This window comes from Leuresthes tenuis, unplaced genomic scaffold (assembly GCF_036924035.1).
Source record: "Leuresthes tenuis unplaced genomic scaffold, fLeuTen1.0.hap1 SCAF_2, whole genome shotgun sequence".
Lineage (NCBI taxonomy): Eukaryota > Metazoa > Chordata > Actinopteri > Atheriniformes > Atherinopsidae > Leuresthes > Leuresthes tenuis.
The window spans coordinates 8,879,112-8,898,577 of NW_027325356.1; the positions used below are offsets into that span (position 1 = coordinate 8,879,112).

Sequence of the window (19,466 nt, forward strand, 5' to 3'; positions counted from 1 at the left end):
CTGGGCACCTTTTCTCCACAAGTTATATATATATATATATTCAGTGATATAATTGTTCTTTACATACAGAATTGTACAGAAGTTGATGGCTATGGAGGCATCCCCACAGAGCTTGCAAATGTCCCTCTAATGACAACATTTATGTCAGCTGGCCCCTTGCCTGCTCAAATATGCAGAACATATAACCCTTGACTTGAAACCTGAGAATAGAATCCCAATCTAAATCTCCTGACATTGAGGGAAGATGGCGGCCTAACAACATGCCAATAGATAGCAGTTGTTGAAATCTTCTTACAAGGAAAACTGACATATGTTGAGACTACAAGCAGCACAAGTGGCAAGAGATTTAGGCTGCACGAATAACATAACAAGAATTTTTATCTTTGTTATTTTCAACATGATGTAAATGCGCCTAAAAACAAATATTTTACGGGAAAAGAAGCAGACAGCATGAACTGTGAAAGTAAACATAAAATCTATTTGGAGATTTACTTTGGGAAACTTAAAACACATTTATTTATCCACCAATAAAAAGAAATGGCCAATTCATAAACCACAGGCTGCTGCCAGTTTAAATAATGCAGGCACAGATTTGACCACAGCAATCTGCGCCCACGACAGCAAGCCAAGCCTACAACAATGTGTCGGCAAATTCTATCAAGTCCAGCTTTTTTATTCAAGATCATCAATTTGACACCATCTTATGTGAAAATAAAATCCCACATTCACACTAGTGGCTTGTTTATTCATTTCTGAAGTAATTTAGCAGCAATGAGCAACAGTCTGAGGACTAAAAGAGCTAAGATAAAGACTTTAGTCATCAGTCAATCATCTTTTCAATACCTACCAACACTATACTTAACTAGAACCTTATTCACACCTAATGCTTTGCTGTGGATGATATTCACAAAGAAAGAGACAGGGCCATTACAACTAGCTTAGTCTAGCGCCTGCTCAATTTTACCTTGAGCCTTTAAAAAGTATTTTCCATCGATCTGAAAAGATCTGAAAGAGGCACAGCTGCATAAACAATCCTTTCAAGTCTTTAGAGGGTTGTGAAATATTAACAAAAGAGCTTGCAGGTACATCATTTTACAGTAGCTGCTATGGCAGCAGAGGGAAAATGTGGTTGAATCCTGTTATAAATCACAAAATACAGCAACAACACTGCACATCCAGACCTGGCTTGTTCCCCCAGGCAACCTGACAGCAAAATCCTGTCTTTACAGATGGCGTGCGGAGGGGATCTGTAGGAGTGTGTTTATGTGAGAGTGGTTGTTGTTTTACTAATAAAAAAGTAGTAATCAGAAACCGTGCTTAGAATTATCAAGCTTTTATATGACTGTTTATGTCTGCATATAAATACAGAAGATAATGCTGAAATAAATAAATAAAGACAGAAATAACGAAAACCCTTAGTTGGCTCAGGCTAATTTCAGCCACTCTATTTCCCCTGACATGAAAGAATGAGAACTTACAGATCTTGTGCTTCCCTTTCATGGGGAATTTCACCAGCAGCTCCTGTGGATTGGTGCAGATGAAGACGAATGGAGAGGCAGACTCCTCACAGGTATCAGGGAACTGCAGGGAAGGATGATGAAAAGAAAAGTTTTGCTTCACCTTACACAAACCTAGCATGTCCATATATTGTACACAGAAAATATATTGAAGCTCAGGATGGTATCACGATTATGAATCATTCAGTGAGTGTCTGTTTATACGCCTACATCGTGCTAGATGTCTTTCATGCCTGATGTAATACTACATGCCTGACAGCAACTGATAGTTATGAGTCTCTCTGGGTCTTATGCTCCATAATTGCACAACTAATGATGTAGCTGCTAATGAGGGCAGCCATGGCACTTGTGAGCTGTAAAGATGACACAAAATATATAACTAGCAGCATCAAATCTGACACGTCTACAGGCTTTTTCAGATGTAGTCTTGTGTATCTGCGCTCTGACGAACAGACAGTAGGCTTCTGAATCCCATTTATGAAACCGGTTAGGACGTTTATGTGTTCCCCTGAGATGTGCAACTGCTTACTTTAAAGATACCTAAATTCATTAAAACCACCTTTAAAACAGAAACACACAACATGTGTAACATATTCATGCTTACCATATAACATCCCACACTGCATTCCTGTAAATAAGATGGTGTCTTACAGCCTATAATTGACAGCAGCCCATAGCATACAGAAGACAAGAGAAAAACCTCTCTATCCTTGTGTTATTGATTGGTCTCTCAGGTGAGAGTAGGGAATTGACTGACACAGTGACAAAGGAGTCATCTTTCCCATCACGAGCAGCCAACGGCTCTCGGCTCATCCAATTTCCTCCAGTGCTATCAGATAGTATCCCTGATTGCATCTAGCCAGCCAGGAAGCGGCTCTTTTCATGACAGCATGCTTTTTCCTTCCCCCCACCTCTTATTCACAGCCACTTTATCTCCCTCAAAGGAGCACTGAAGGTTGTGACAAATTTGGGGCTTTTAAAAGAAATCAACAGAGTCTGCTACCCATCTGTATGTTCCCTGACAAACTGGGGAGTCATGAAGGAGATGCTCGTTTCAGATTAAAGTCCATGTTGACTTGAGTGTCATACGCCACTGAGTGATAAAATATGTAAACACTCAAATAGTCATTAGATGTTGTGGGGGATCCTAGAAGAGCCCTTGATTACTTCCTTCTATCTCAAATGATACAGTGATTCAAATTAAATTAGGTTTCCCGGTTAGAAAATTCCCCAGACTGTCCTTGAACAAAATTATCAATGATGAAGAGGGAGTTAAAGAATGTGAAGGCTGTGAGTCCAAAAAAGATATAAGCTTTGTGACTTCAGCGTGAAAAGAAATAACCAGCAAATAGTTTACAAATATCCAACCTTCAACATTACCTGTCTGGCCAGAAGCCAAACAGAATCCATTTCCCTGTGAAAGAGGGCTCCTTTGTTGTGAAACAGTCATTAAAAAGCATAACTCAGTGAGCCACACGGTTAACCCACTAAAACCTAAGATGCCCTTTTAAATATGATTCTATAACCTAGTTGTTTTACTTTTTTGTCCGTTTTAAGTGTCAACATTGACTGTGACACAGACAGAAACATGAAATGAAAAGATTGGCGTTTGTCTCTAATGGTAAATTACTGCCTTCACCCAAATGTTCTTCATCATTTGTTTAAAAAGTAAAAGAAAAGCAAAAACTCACACCCAGATAATGTCGTTAGGGATCAATCGATCTGTGACATGATGCTCGCACGAGCTCAAAGTTCCAACTTTTCTAATCTTTTTATAAACACAGCTAAATGTATCTTAATACAGCTAAATTTCCTATAAAGCTGCTCTCCATCATGTTTTTATTCCGTTACTTTTGTCAGATGGTTAAACATGTCAGAAACTGGGAGTGAAAATCAGCTCATTAGGGCTACGTGTCAAAGACTTTAGGTATCTCCAGACTGTCGCTCTGCTCTAATAAAATCCTGATTTTATAACCACGCTGTCATCTGACAAAATCACCACTGAAGTAAGTCAAAGATAACGAACCTGTCTAATTGTGGACTGCTGGAGTCCAGACTCTTAAGAGATGTTTTTCTAACCTTTTCCAGCCTAACGAGTGTCAACATTTGATAGATTTTCTTTGTTCTTGCTAGGATATACGCCCAGGAAGCTGTGATGAGAAGCCTAGCCTTTGAAAGATCCTTGTCCTCTACATGAAGCAGGGCACCCACTCCCAACTGACTGTCATACCACCGAGTGAAAAACATCCGACTTAACCTTCACATTTAAATGAGCTGCTAATGGAAGTGGTTCACCAATTTTTGCCACTCATGGATTTGTATCATCGTATCATTTTCCACTAAGAATAAATAAGCTGATGTAATATTTTTTGTCTAACTGGTTAAATAGCTTCACTTTATCTACTTTTAGAAATTGTGTGAAAATGAGATCTTTTTCTGGTCTCATTTATGTTAAATTATACAGACTTCAAGTGTTCAAAAACTTTCATTTTCCACTTCTGAAAATTGTTTTAACAGCCGCCAATAAATCCAGGACTCGTTTCCAAACTACTTCAATGCAAACATTGGTTGAGTGCAGAGAAATATTCCACTTTTAGCGCCAGAGTTAACAAACAGCTTTCTAATCAGACTTTGGACACACATCAGCTGAACAGCGAGGCAACAAGTAATTGTATAACAAACTGAAAAGCTCAGCCCCGGTACTTATTATTCAGTGACATTTACAGTCCTAATTACAGTCTTACAACTGTGGGTTCAACCTTGTAACATTTTGATATCACGCCGAATTAAATGCCGTCAACCCAACATAAAAGCCAAAGCATTTCAGACGAGTTAAACATGAGGGAGGAGAAACAGTTTGCCTCATTTTGGCTCCAACAAATTCAATACTTTGATTACTAAATCTTACACAATCATCACATTATTACAATAATAACAGTCACAATCATCACAGCTTTAACCCTATTAGAGAACCTCTCTCGTCATTTTTTTAAGGAATAGTTCTCCAGGCTTCTTGAAAGGACATCCCAAAGCCCTTCTTTGGATGTCGGCTGCCTTTTGTTCCATTCTCTGTTAAGATGATCCCACACTGCTTCAGAGACGTTGAGGTTCAAGCTCTGGGGGGGATCCGTAAGACTCATTGTCACTAATTTTTAGGTCCTGTTTTAAGTCTTTGATGAATTGTTTTCTCTCATTTCTGAAAGACATCACTTTCAGATGCTGTTCATCTGCTTTAGATATTTATTTTCAGCTAATAGCTCTTCAGAAATCCCCTCATCGATGCAGAAGTACATTTTTACATCCGTCAGACTGTGTGATCATGATCAACTCACGTGTCTTTGCAACTAGCTGCTGCAACAAAGTGCCAAAAGACGATTTAAAATGGATTCTTAGCTAACTTGTCTGTTATGTGTAAACACACAGCAAACTATTTGAGTTTGGTGCCTTTTTTTGCAGCATGATTCAGAGAGTCAGTGTGAAATGGTTGAAGTGGTGAAGTATAAGATCTGAACAGAAACTGAGATAGAAGGTAGTAATCCTTCAGAGAAAAACATTGACAGATCTTTTCCGGTGAACAAAAAAAACAACTAAGATCGGCTCAAGACTTTTGCACAGTGCTGAATAAAATACTGATTTAAAATGTGACCATATTTTAATTTGTGAAGCTCACTGTCCTTTCATGTTAGATCAATAAAATAAATAATTCAAAAAACACAATTATCTTTTCCTTTGCGATGTAAAAACACAGCCCACTTATAAACGGCACACCCTCTCCATATACTCAGAAGTCATTTATGTTGATCATAAATATCTAGCACACATGTTACGCGGCACATTAAGAATTAAACTTAAGGCCTAATTTCATGCCCTGTTGTTCTGTGCTCGTGCATAATCGCCTAGCAGGGGAGGTAAAGCTTCCACTGCAGTCAAAACAAGTTTTGAAATCTATCAACTCCTGCAGGAACACAAAAACAAATCCTCTTGCTTGCCATCACAACGTATTAACACGCCACTGAGTCTTTCTTTCTTTCTTTCTCATAGACACCAGATGAGAAATATCGCGCAAGCCTGCTGCTCTTTGTGAAAATCTGCTGTCACGTCTGAGTGAAAGCCCGAGGAACATTAATATAAGAGATACCTGACAGAAGGACGCCACTGTAACAGCTTGATGAATAATGTCACATATTTCATGTTTTAAAAGGGCTTAAATTCTTGTATATTTGGCGTACATGACTAAGTAACTTCAGTCTCTGTGAGATTGCTCTCAGACTGATTACACAGGAGGTGCTTGGAAAAAAACATTGTATCTTACACTGCAAGAGAAGTTGATATTTAAAACTGCTTGTGAGAGATGAGTCGACAGGAGGCCTCTCCTGAAACTATCTGCCTCATTTGTGATCAATAAAAAAAAAAGGAATATCTCGTTACACAAGATGGCTGTATTGTTAGTGGTACTCAAGGACACAAAATGGTGGTGGTCTTGCTGAATTCAGATGAAACGGGCATAGCTGCAACCAGAGCTTGAGTGTGCTCATGTGAGACCCTGCCAGTTGCCTGCTCTTTCATCCTCCATTAGCTAATTAGCATTTAAAGCTGTTGAATGTGCTGCTTTGCCTCACTACCTCCCCCCACCTAATTGTTTCCATTCCACGTTAATCAAAAGGGCACGAAACATTGTGGCTGTGTGACAAAGAGGTTTTCTAAATCCTTCCATATTCATCAGGAAGGATCTAATGCAGTCAGAGTGGACCTGTTTACAAATGCAATCCAATTTGAGCTTGTTATGCAACACAGGTATTGAATTAAGAAATTGTTGAGTTAATTTATATACAAACACCGTGGGTGACAATAACAGTCATGTGACATCACACTGGCACACAGTTGTTGGTGTGGCAGTTTGTTAATATGGTCGGTCATGCTTACAGCCTTGGGGTCTTCTGGGTAAAGGAACTAATGTGTTCAACATAGGGGGAGATTGGAGTCAGCTGCATTAAAATGCCTCACTGTGAGTTGTGCTGTGCAAGTTAAACGCTCCCAAGTCACTTTCCGTTTGAAGCCGGACAACTGTGAGACAAAAAGCTTCTACTTGCTCATAAACATCACTGACATTTGGCTCATGTTCAACACGGAAATGCATGTCTACTGCATGGCTAGCTTCCAAACTGCTTTCAGTGAGTGGATACAAATAACCTTAACCTTGCCAGCGTGCCAACTGATGATAAATGCAGTCATCAGTCATGCGTTTCAGCAGAAGTGTATTTTAACATTTGTTTTAGTTTGACATTTTGGGAAATGTGCTCATTAGGTTTCTTGCCAAGAGGGAGATCAGAAGAATAATACCACATCCACATGTGTTCGGTAAATTTGAAGCTACTGACAGCAGAAAATTAACTTAGTTCAACCTTAGTATCAGGTTGCTCTGGTATCTCTAAAGGGCAATTCATGTTTTCTGTATGGATGAGAGGTTTCTGTCTGCCCACAGAGCATCCACACAGCCAAGGGAAGAAACATGCAAACTGTATGCACAAATGTTCAGGATGGACATGCAAATCAAGAGCAGAAAGGAAGCTTTATTCTTTACAAAAGCAGACCTACCCACCACTGAAATGTGCATGTTTCAAAACATCGTACATGTTAAGGTCATGCACTGTATGAGATACAGAAGCCTGGCCTTGCTTTAGATGTACCATACATCTGTCACAGAGGTGTCTGTTAGCCAAAATGTGCTGTTTATATTTTAAAATTGAGCCACATGAAATGCTGTTCAATCTTTCATTTTCTCCTGCTATGTGGTAGGTAGGGCAATTTTAATTGAAGCTTCTTTTAATTTGCAGGCTAGACATACAGCGAAGGTTTGAAAATAAATGTAATAGCAGATTGTGTGGGAGTTAAGCAGACAGTGTGCTGCAAATAGGGATTCTGAACATTTAATAGGAGTACAGCTGAATGAAAACAGCATAAAAAATAAATAACAGAGAAAGGATGAAAAATTATACAGCATCAGAGCCTCTTCAAAGACTGCCAGTTCAATAAACTGCCTACTATATAATTTGCTGGGATCAAGCCAGAGATGATTTAATAATAACTAAGTGTAATAAGCACGAAATGTACAAGTTCACTGGAAAAAGGAAAAAGGGGTGATAGGGCACAGGCTGCTGAAAGGGCGCCTTTGGCTGTGAAATACAACAATGGCCAAGGACATGGAAAAATGATCTTTTTACAGTAAAATAATGTTTCTACTTTTCAGCACATTACCAACGTTCTACATACTTTACTATTTTTACACAGTATTTAGCACAAATACCATGAGCTACGATCAGAGCAAAACAACATCCATCTTAATAAACACAACAAAACCAGAGGCAGGATTTGCCAGCAAGAACACAAACCTTTGAGTTCAAGCTTGTCAAGTAACAGCACAACAAACCAACACTGTTCCCTCATCTCTCTATACAATATCCCTCCCTCTCTCTGGCTCTTTTCTGCTACTGTCGGCAATTAAGGGCAGCAGAGACAAGTAATCTCCTTCTGGGCGACAAGGCCAGACCAGAACAGGCATGTGGAGTGGGCTGTGCAGTCAGGAGGGGGGTTGGGGGACTGTGAGGCTGGCCCCAGCCTCAGCCCCATAGCCAGGCCCTGCTTGGCTGCACTCAATCTCAGCCCAATAAAAAGCCCTTCATTGGCAGGGTGCAACTGAGCCAGACGGGCTGGGAGCATGTGGCTTTTAAAAATGAGGAGGGTGGAATAAGGGGGAGGGAGGAACACAGAGAAGGGAGCCAGAGATGCAGCGAGTAAAAATGAGGAATTCGATTCAGCACGAAAGACGGATAATAAGAGTCTTAGGTGAGGGTGAGACAAGGAGAGACGGAGATTTTGACAGATAGGGAACTACACAAAACCAACTGTGTCTTCCCACAGAGGACACTTTTGAAATACTGCCTAGCCAGCTCTGTCAAGGCTGGTTTCACCCCGGGAATGGCGAAACAGATGGGTTGTCTATGAGCTATGGGCTACATGTGGGAGGTGAAAGGGTGTTGTTGGGAAATGTATGCAACAGTAATCGTTCGCCAATCGTTCTTTAATTTATCATGTTCCCCAAACACAAAACAACCCTGTTTCTGGCATTCACTAACCCTCAAACAAACACTGCTGCCCTGAGGAAACTTGTACTGTAACTGATTTAGTGCATTATTTGTTTTTCCATGTCCAACAAAGGAACAGAGCGCACACACACACACACACACACATAGCACAGGCATGCAGAGACAACTAACTACGTGTAGAATCCAGCTCAGAATGTGTTGGTTTACAGTTGTTCACTTATAGTCTTTACTTGTTTAAGATTATAGTTTTTACACCACCATCTCCCCTCAGCATTTATCAATATTTATTCTTCCATCCATCCATGAAACTGACTTAAATCATTCGTAAACATGTCACTTGATCACATTTATGAAAAAGTAAACCATAAGAGGTAATATCTTATTCATCAGTAGCCACTAAGAGGGTCTTATCCATCAGTTTATACTTAATATTTTCCAGTGTTGTGTCAATCAGCTGCACCACAGCGCTACTTATAACGTGGCTTCCTCTCAAGCGTGACCCGTGAGCAGCATATCGCTGCCTATAAATCTCGCTATCTTATCAGTAATGGCTTTTTCACAAGCCTCTGGCAGAGGCTTGAGGATGAGTGGGGTGAAAAACTGGCAGTCAGATGAGGCTGTGCAGTTGATGGAGTTCAACTAAAGGGACAGATGAGCTCTCAGATTTGTAGTGACTGATTCATTAAGTAGCTGCTTTTCCAAACTTAGCCTTTCATGGCAAGGTTTCCACCTAAAGCCAAAATACTCCCACACAATGTTTTCCAGACTCTTATTTCAGTACGTTCAGCCAATATATACATGTTATCATTACTGTATTACTCTTACCAAAACTTTCAAAAATGCATGTCGGTCAGACCAAAGCCTTAGAAAATCAAAGTTCTCTAAAGTCGGGCTAACACATCCTAATAATTCGGTTGAGGCTTGAGTCACTCCTGCATGTGTGTGCTCAACCAGACTCAAAATGGCTTATGAACTTTATGCACAGTCAATAGCTCCCGCCCAGTTCACAGAAGAAGAAGATGAAGCAGAAGAAGAAAGAGAAGACGACGAAGAAGGCAAAGAAGACGAAACAGGAGAGGATGAAGATGATGACAACAACACACACAAAGAAGAAGACGACAAAGGAGACAGAGACAAAGGTGATCAAATCAGCCCATTAAGAGTCCATGTGTCAACTCTTAGTCACTTCAAGCTCTTCCAGTCACTCTGCTCTAATAAAATCCTGATTTTATAACCATAGCGCCATCTGACAAAAATAAAGATTAAAGTAGGTTAAAGACCATGTCTGGTGCAGTGAATTCAGTTACACTTACATGAGCAATTATCTCCCACAGAGAAAGTCAAGAGGTGGCAGAATGTCTTGAACATTTTCACGCAGCATCGCAGCGTCATACATCCATCAGTACACAACTCGACTGGGACATGCGGACGATGACAGCAGTCTAGTCAAATTGCCAGTTCAAGTCACAACCGTAGCTCAGCTTCACTGTGCATGTAAACGTACTGATCTTATCTCATCAGCACAGCTTTGCTCACCACTCTCCTTCAAATGCATCAACTGTACGAATATCAATGAGACGCACAGCAAGTCGAGTAACTGTAAAGTTTAAATGAGAACAGGTCATCAAGAGTTTGAATTTTCAGTCTTCTCACATTCAGAGAAAAAAGTTACAGCAGTAGTCTGCACCATTAAAGGTGATGCAAGACAGCTGTTGTCCACAGTACATTATTGTTGGACAGGATGAAGCCTTTATTTCACAGAGGCTTCCATTAAAAGCTTTCAGAGGCTTAAGTATTCATGAAAATGATTCCCATATTTAAACAGGAATCTTGCATGTTTTCTGATTTACTCCCATTTGACCACTGCTGTTAATGCAAATTCCCCCCTGCATCTGTTTTGTGTTAAAAGCCCCCCAGCTATTCAGATTCGGCAGAAATAATCTTTTCACGTCACATTTACTGTGAAACTGTTGCGTTTCATCAGGAGCAACTTAAAATGATGAAAGCACAGAAAAGCAGTGAGTGAAAACAGCACTTCTGTTTAACAGGAAAAAACATGAGTAAGTATGTGAGGTTGGGACTGTGCTGTTGCACTTAAAAAGACGCTTGCTATGATAACCATGAAAGCACATGCATCTTCCCCTTATTTTCCCATCTTTAAAGGTGCTTTTGATATCAACACATCGTATTAGAATCAAAAAGACTCTTTTTGAACTTTTCCTTGCACACGTACATTTGCATAGCATCGAGTTCAACCTGTTGCTTTCAATACAGCCAGATATGACTGCTAACTGCGAAGTCACAACTTTACATCTGTGGTGGCTGTCAACACAGATATATAGATCCTGGTGCATAGTTTCAAAGTTCAACAGATCACATCGATAAGAATATTTGTCAAGTGGTTTATTCATGTTAACAAAGAGGGTTCATGTAAACAGCTAAATGCAAACAACATCTCTACTGTCGTATGGCACAAAGCCAAATTACATCATGCATGTAAATGTAGCCTGTGGCTTAAATGATCTCAGTTGTCTCTTTGACTGTCAGTCTGAACAGTGTACACCTCTTTGTAAATCAATCACGAAACACGAATCTTCTGGCATTTATAGGATGTCCTTTTTATTTGCGTGGTGAGGAAAATTCAGGAAAGTCATGTTTAATCTAAATCAAAACCAGGTGATTAATAACTAATAATAATAAAACCTTTTCTATGTCTCTAAATACCGTGTCTGTACAGAGAAAAGAGAACATTTTTGTAAATTTATCAGGAAACAGCATCGCTTACTGCTGCTAAACACATGGCAACAATGGAAATATAAGTAATGTGAAAAGTTTTTAATTAAGGCAACATGCTTGACGCAACAAATACAAAAGTTATAAAAGTTTTGAATATTTACATTGAATAAATTACACTGATGTACATGTACTGGTCTGCTCTGGTTTGGCAGATCATTTTGATTTTCTCATGGTTTTGAAAGCTGAGATTTTGCTGTTTGCTCTGCTTTTAGCCTCTAAATTTTAAGGATTCACCACTTTTCTCTAATGTGACAGCTAACTAAATATCTGCAGATTTTACATTGCTGATTGGATGATATTCTATGTTTACAAGGCAATTTGAGCTTTATTAATCTGACTTTTTAAAGCTTGAATGATTAAATCATAACTTATTTGACTAGTTTACTAATCTATGAACATATAGGAGTAACACACATCCTTAGCTTTGATGCTTTGGATGTTACAAGAGCCCGTTTATGAACTGCTACCGTACCGTTATTTGCTGCATTAAGTTTTGATCTCCGCAGCACCATCTCATTCCTGATTAGCTCTTAAATGCTTTGTACAGATCTTTTCAATCAAAAAAGCAAAAAAAGCTTTTGGAAGCAAAAAAGTGCAAATGCATTTAGCCTCAGCTAGCAGGGATGAGCCATGTGGTCATACAGTAACCAAATCCAGTAATAATCTTTCCATCCAAGACAAGCAGCTTATGCAACTCACTTTGTCTGTTTCGGTGGAGCTCAGACAACGAGCTGCACGGCGATGATTAAAAATGTAACACTCTCCTTCACCTACAGAATCAACTGGTGTCAAGTTGGAGAGTGAACATTAATTATCCAGGAGTGTCCAACACCGGCTCCTGAATTTTTTACATTATTAATATCCTCAACACAACAAGAGACATGTCTCATGATAAGAAGCTCAGCACCAAGGCCACAATTTTCCAATTACCGACACCGTGTGAGTCTGCTCAAAAGCAAAAACACATTTCCTTCGCCTCTAAAATGCTCTCAGTTGCAACTGATAGAAAGTTACAACAAATGCACGTCTGTGCGTGAAAATGAACTTAAGTAAAGCTCCTTCCTAATAGGTCTGTTTTGTGGTAAATGCACCAAACTTACAAGTGAGGAATGTGGGCAGGATACAGAACATTAACTTTTTTTATGTTCTTTGGTTCAAGAACCAATCTGCAAGTCAGCAACAGTGGATTCATTATCGTCCTCATGCAAAATGACCTCAAGCTGTCAACAGTCAACCATCAATCTTCAAAAAATTCCCTGTATGACAGGAGCAGGAGGTAACCAAATTTATTTTTCTACACTTATGCTACATAAGCATAACAATTCAGCTCTGCAAAAGTAATGTTAGCAAAGAGCAAGCCACACATTGGCCTGTATTCCCGCTGACAGGTGTAGTGAAGTCATGTGTTTTTGCTGGGGAATTCACACAGACTTCCTCACTTAGGCCAGTTCCACTTTCCCAACCATGTTTATGACTTCACCTCCTGCGGTGGCCCTCTGGCAAGAAGAAAACAAGACTGCCTCACAACAGTCAGAGCCTTTTAGACTCAACAAGCTAGCTGCTGGAACTTTCCGAGGAAAAGGCTCCTCTCTAGTACTCACAGTTAAGCTTCTGTTTGACGAGTGCAGGGCTGAAAAATAAACAGTTTTTTAATGTGGCAGAAAATGGTGTTTTGAGAAACTGACAATTTTTATAACACGGAAAGTGGGTAATGATGCAGGGCTCTGTGTTCATAAGTCATTCAAAACACAAAGAAATAAGTGGACGTCTTTTTAACAGCTCTGCAAACCCCACCATGTCGTTTTTTTCTATAAAACACACACACAGACACACACGCTCATACCGCAAGAACCCCTGGAGACAATTACTACGTCTGCCTTCAAACATGGACTTCAAAGAAAAATTTAAGGGAATCTAAGGCATTAAAACTTCTTATTTTCCACCACAATCTCTTTTATCGGTGCCACAAATCCAGCTCTCTTTAACACAGGTGCTGTCAGCAAAGAGGATTGTATTTTAAGCAAAGTAACAAACCCTTTCACAGTGGGCATTTGATTTCATAATGTGGAAATTGAGGAGGACGGGACAATTTATGGAGATGTCTGTCTCTTAAGGTGAATGTTTGCTTTGAAATTCTGGCTTCGGGGTGCAGCCCTCCCCATCTGTGTTCACTCAGTCTCTGTGGGAAACAACTGTCCCTCCTTATGGAAGCAAGCAACAAGCAGGGTTTAAGCGAGAGGCACACAGGGACCGACTCTTATCATAGGAAAGTTTTAGGTTTCCCTGAGTCCATGGGTTCATACAACAGCTTAGAATAGACAAGGTGATCTGTGATAAATGCTCCAAGGACAAACCGAGTGAACTGTTGAATTAGGTGTTGTATAAGAGCCTGTACTCCCTTTTGCAACTTAAACTTTTTCTATTTTCAAATGAGCTCCTATACTAATTAGCTAATACTTTGCAGATTAGACACAACTTGGAGATTAAATGATTAAATTAAACCTTTAAAATTTAACAGCGTCAAGGACCTCTTGAATTGGAGCATCATTGACAATATCTAAAGCACAGCAACCCTCCTGCCTAAAGGCATGATTGCACTGGATAACAGCTTAAATCTAATGTTAATTTAGACAACAATACCAAGACTGTACATATATTAAACATTTTTTGTGTAAATCACTGTATAAATACTTTCTGCTCATAATTAGCCTGTGGTTTTCTAGAGTTACAATACAAGGGGGTAGACATACCATCTCCATGTGCCTTTTGCAAAGACTCCTCTAACATTAGCATGCTGCCATCAGTATTTACCGATGAGGTGCTGCTGGCGCCTAAAAGAGGAGGAGTTATTGTTGCACCTGGCCCCTGATTCCCTGTCAGAGCCCAAAATGAAAGATGAAGCGATTAATTAAGCTTTACGCTTGCGTTTCACTGCTGATTGTGCCGTCATTTACAAGAAAAGCATGTCTTACATGTACGGGCTCAATGTGTATGTGGCTGCGCTGCAGGTGTTACACATCATCAGCAAGAGGAGAGTATGAGTGACGGCGGACACTCTCCATCCATGTGAATTTATTTGTAATGCAAGAAGAGGTTACCGTAACAACAAATAATCACTGTTATTCTTACCTCAATAGAGGAAACATAAGACAGCCTGGAATAAGGAGTCATGAAATACATGCTGCACCATAACGTCTGTAGGAATAACGTTACCAAATGGTGAGGAGGCGGATTTATGTTCACATGCTGTCATCATCTGGAATAATAACGGTTTAAAAATATCCCGGGGTTGAACAGTGGGCTGAGGTGATAGCTCTTAACACCATAAGGTTACATGTTAGAATTTAATGACTCTTCCTCATTTATGAGTGCTGTCTGATCCTGAACCACACAAACCTAAACTGAGGGCAGTTAATCTGAAGACGGAAGTCACTCACAGAGTATTTATTTTGAAAGTGCACCCACTTTTTGTTTTATCCGACTAAAATGTCAATTAATCATTTTAACAGGCTCCTAATCATCAACAGGAGTTGTTTTTTGTGATTTTACTCTGCTCGTGATGGTCGTGATTACTGAAATTAACTGGCTGCATCTGTGTTTGCAGATCAGGTCGTCCGCAGAACTGGACCCTCCCATAGGAGCCGCTTACTATCTGCAACCACAAGCTAATTTGACCAGGATAGTAAATCTGCACCAAGGTGATCTCTCTATACACTAGCTCAAACCTTCTTAAACTCCTCTGCATATTTCCCCTAAAATGTGCTGTTTTACTAGATAAACATTCAATGAGAATATATCAAAGACGCTAGTGGGATGAAGTACTTCATTTTGTTTTACCGAACTCAGTGTCGAACGCTCAATAACTTCTCAGATGGTCCATATAAACAGACACATACATGAACAGGTTGGATTCAAAGTCAGAGAAGAGAAGGACTCAATTGCTGTTCTGGAAATTCCAACGTCATTACAGAGACATCTGGACTCAAAATAACTGACGAAATTGTTCTGAGACAAAAGCTCTTCATTTTAATGGAAAAAAAACATCTGTTCCTCGTGATGATAACATGCACATGTTTTCAAACACAAAGCAAAAGCATATGGAGTCTTATTCGTGCTGCACTGACCATCAGAAGCTTGAAAGGTAAGAAAATGGTGTTGCTTGTAAATCAATACTCTTCTTCACACACAGAGCCTGCAATTCTTGTCATATTTGCCCAGTGAAGCATGGCAGAGAGGGGCTGTCCTCTAGAGGTCCAAGAACATTCACTAAATATGGCAAAGAGACAAGAGTAAAACAGCTGAAGGTGGCAGTGAAGGGGGTAAGACCAATTTTAACAACAAAAATAATAACAACAACTCAGTTTGTGCGCTCTCAGTGTGTAATATATTGTAACACAGCCGATCCAGACTAAAGCCTGGTAACCAGTTTTTTTGTTATCTTTATACACTCCCAGCTTTATGAAATCATGTTTGTGATTTATACAAAAATACAGAAACATACGATACAAATCAAACTTTTGATTGGTACTCCAAGTCTCCTTTACGGACAACTTAGACCCACTTAGACCAAATAGCCTGATTCACTCTGTGTCAAAGCACTTTATGACAAACAATGTAAGGAACACAGGGACATGGAATTTAAAGACAGATTGTGGCGGATTATCACAGAACAGCTTGGAATTGGAAGCGTTAGACAGGCCACTGATCACAAGACGATTCAGCCAAGTTTACACAGAAGTGATTTAGTTTTAGGAAACTTATCAATGGCTATTTTTTTCTCTCATTATGTATGAGGTCACGTTAAACCTTGAAGAAAATGTGACGCAATCAAACAGGCCAGAGGAGCGGGAATTAAGCGAATAGGAAGCAATACGCAATAAATAGATGGATAAAATGCGTCCGACTAAAGTGTTCAAGCTTTTTGTTGGACGACATTTGTTAGATTAAAAAACGTATACAAAAATGATGGCTTTGAGTGGAAAGGGCTTCAGTGTCATTTCTTCCATTTAGCTCCACCGATTTGCAACAGAAAACAATCAGAATTTTCTTCCAAGCTGAGCTGCTTACTCCTGGAAGTCAGTTGAAAAATGTGTGGTTCTGGGCTATAAAAGGATCACACAATGAATTATTTCTCACATGTCTGATTGAACCACAGAGAAACGTTGCTTTATTTGAAGCTGACTCAAGCGAAGGAAATGTAGTCGGCAACAAGGTTAAAAGCTTTCCCCCCGATTGATCCCAGATAAGACGGCAATGTCATCAGGATCAACAAATTCCCCTTCATGTAGAGTGCATTTACTCATTAGGATGTGATGCAAACTATGGTTACACCAGTTTCCATGTTTAGAGTCTTTATAGGTTGAATGGAAAATATATCAACAGCATAATATTCTGCTTACCGATTCCCACCATTCTTTCAAAAATTTTCTTAGGAAAAGCTCAAAGAACACAACGAAAATCCTCCAGACTTCTGAGATTCCAATGCACTTGAGCATCAGGGAGAACGCTCAGGGACAAGCCCGATTTACAGAGCCTCCAACCCACAGAAGTCAAAAGATCTACTCCCAACATCCTAGTCCCAGACACCAAAGGACAAGCCCTGGTGGTCCTCTATCCAAGACCCAGTCTATTTTCCCAGCATGGCAGGGAAGTAAACAATAATATGCAGGTGGTTTTAATGTTGCGTCTGATCAGCGTATGCAAGTTAGCCCCCCTTGTAGTGTAATGTGAGTGATGATGTGATTTTTAAGTGCAAAAGTTTAAAAGTTTCATTGTGACATTAGAGAAAACTATGTCATGCTAGGATCTCTGTGGATGCTCATGACACTTTTTGTAGTTTCACTTTCCCACCCGCCAGCTCTGGGTGAATCGAGCGTGAAGGCATACGATATTTGACATAAATTCTACTTGATTACACACATACACACAGTGGTACCTGGTGGTATGTGGGCCAGACTGCTAACTCCCTGCCTCCCACAGAATATACTGCATCCACTGGAGCCTCACTGAAAATAATCAGCCTCACTGAAAACACTCCTCCTGACATTTAAAGACATGGCAGCTTGAATCAACACACAAATCCCCGTCTTGTAGAAAGAGGATTCAAACTAAGTGAAGCTGATAGAGGTTACACACCAAAAACAAACCATCATGCACACATATGAATAAGAAAGATACAATTTTTGTATGACTCACTGACAAACACTTATTCCATGAAGCCTCCATCTGAGACACTGCAGAAAAAGGAACTCCTGCTAATAACAAATATATAGGCCTTCATAAGGTTTAATTACCCCAACAGTCGATCACGTTGTTACAAACCACAGGGACCACCATTATGATGCGAGTTGCTATGATGTGGATCTGCTCAACTGTTGCCATTTCACATGATTACAACATGTGCCATCCGCCTTCAGAACAGTACATGCAACTCTGTGCTGCTTTGAGTTGTAGTATCCAGGTAAGAGGCAACAAGGAAAGTTAAATCTTTGGTTTTCCAAATACATCTAAGCCTTTTTTTTCCTGAGAAAGCCAACAGCTTCCTGAAGGTTGCTGTTGTGTCCTTGCCATTTCTCCCCTGATGAACAGGATACATCTTATGAATCAAAACAGTTCACAGGTTCTGTGTGTTATAAGAAGACTAAATACTTTGCATTATATTTTCTCCAATAACAACAGAAACAAACAGAAAAACCATTGATTTAGTTGGTTTTTTTTTTAAATGTCAGAACCTATGATATTCCATGCATTGTAATTACACTGCAATGTATACAGAGCCCAGATAGCATTAGTATATTTACTGTTAGACACAGCCCAGATTATTGTCAGCAACTGAAACCTGGAAACCAAACAATCAATGTTCAAACACAAGGAAACCACGATTTATGTCACATTCCAATGTAAATAACAGAAGCCACCTCCAGATGGAGGAAGATAATTAAAACAAAGCTACCTGGATATAGTTTTTCTTTTCTTTTTTCCCCCAAATATGATCTCTACACTGTCTGACCATAAAACAGAGGTCAACACTTGGATTTAACTAACTAAAAAGTACAACAGATGCACCTCTCTACACTCTGTTCTCTTTACTCTTCATGTATAAATAACATTATTGTTCTCAATAACTTTAGTTTCTTTTTTCTCACAGTCTTTGTTTCACATGAATTGGCCTCCAAAGACTCAGACTTGAATTCCACTGAGAATCTTTGTGATGCGATGGAGAAGACTTTGAGCAGTGAAGAATTATTGCTACTCTGGATGGTTGATAAAGGTTAACTTATTGAAACATGAAAGCTAAAGGCGGTTGAACATAATATTAGTTTGGGAGTTTCTTTCGACATTCAGTGTATGTAGTCTTATCGAACATTAAAGTAATGAACTGTACACATTATATTAGCCAGGGTTCCACTTAATAAACCCCAACAGACAGAGGATCAGTGGACATTTGAACTACTTTTTCTTTAATTATCTGAAAACTCAAGCTGTTCTATGATGATCAACTTCAAACCCTCTCCAAAACTTCTGGAAATTATACAGATGTATTTGCTCAAGCTAACAGTGGACACCAGTCCATTTACATGGACGTGAGAATTGATCCAACAATTGAAACAAACTGGGTTACAGAAATGTGTAAAATATTTTCGCCTCTTTCACACAAGGGTTTCTGTATTACCGGCAGCTGCTCCTCATTGTTATTCACACAAGCCAAACAGAGACGTGTCGGCTCTGTGTCGTTGTGTCTGTGCACACATCATGCTGCTGTCGCAGAATCAGCTGAGTGACAGAGTGGTGAGTTTCACAATGCCGACTTGATGCGTGCATTGTTTCGCCTGTATCTATCTCCCTAGCTGGCTCAGAGGCTTATCAGCGGCAGATCAGCTCGACCCCCCCGTTTCACCTCTGTACTTTCACACATGGCACGATGCGCAAGTAGGGAGCATCACTGCCGGCTTTTAATACGGACGCATTCTGTGCAAAAGTGTTCAATTACAGAACCAAATGATGAATGATAGACGATGGGTCAACCAGATCAGCGCAAAAATGATCAATT

At 39.8% G+C, this 19,466-nt stretch overlaps 1 protein-coding gene across 1 annotated transcript in view; it reads right to left on the bottom strand.

Annotated features, from left to right (window-relative positions):
- trip4 (thyroid hormone receptor interactor 4) overlaps nt 1-19,466 on the bottom strand; it is a 92,787-nt gene that overhangs the window by 52,525 nt on the left and 20,796 nt on the right. Inside the window, exon 12 of the mRNA XM_072380102.1 lies at nt 1,479-1,581. Coding sequence (XP_072236203.1) covers nt 1,479-1,581 — 103 coding nt within the window. The remainder of the gene's footprint in view (nt 1-1,478; nt 1,582-19,466) is intronic.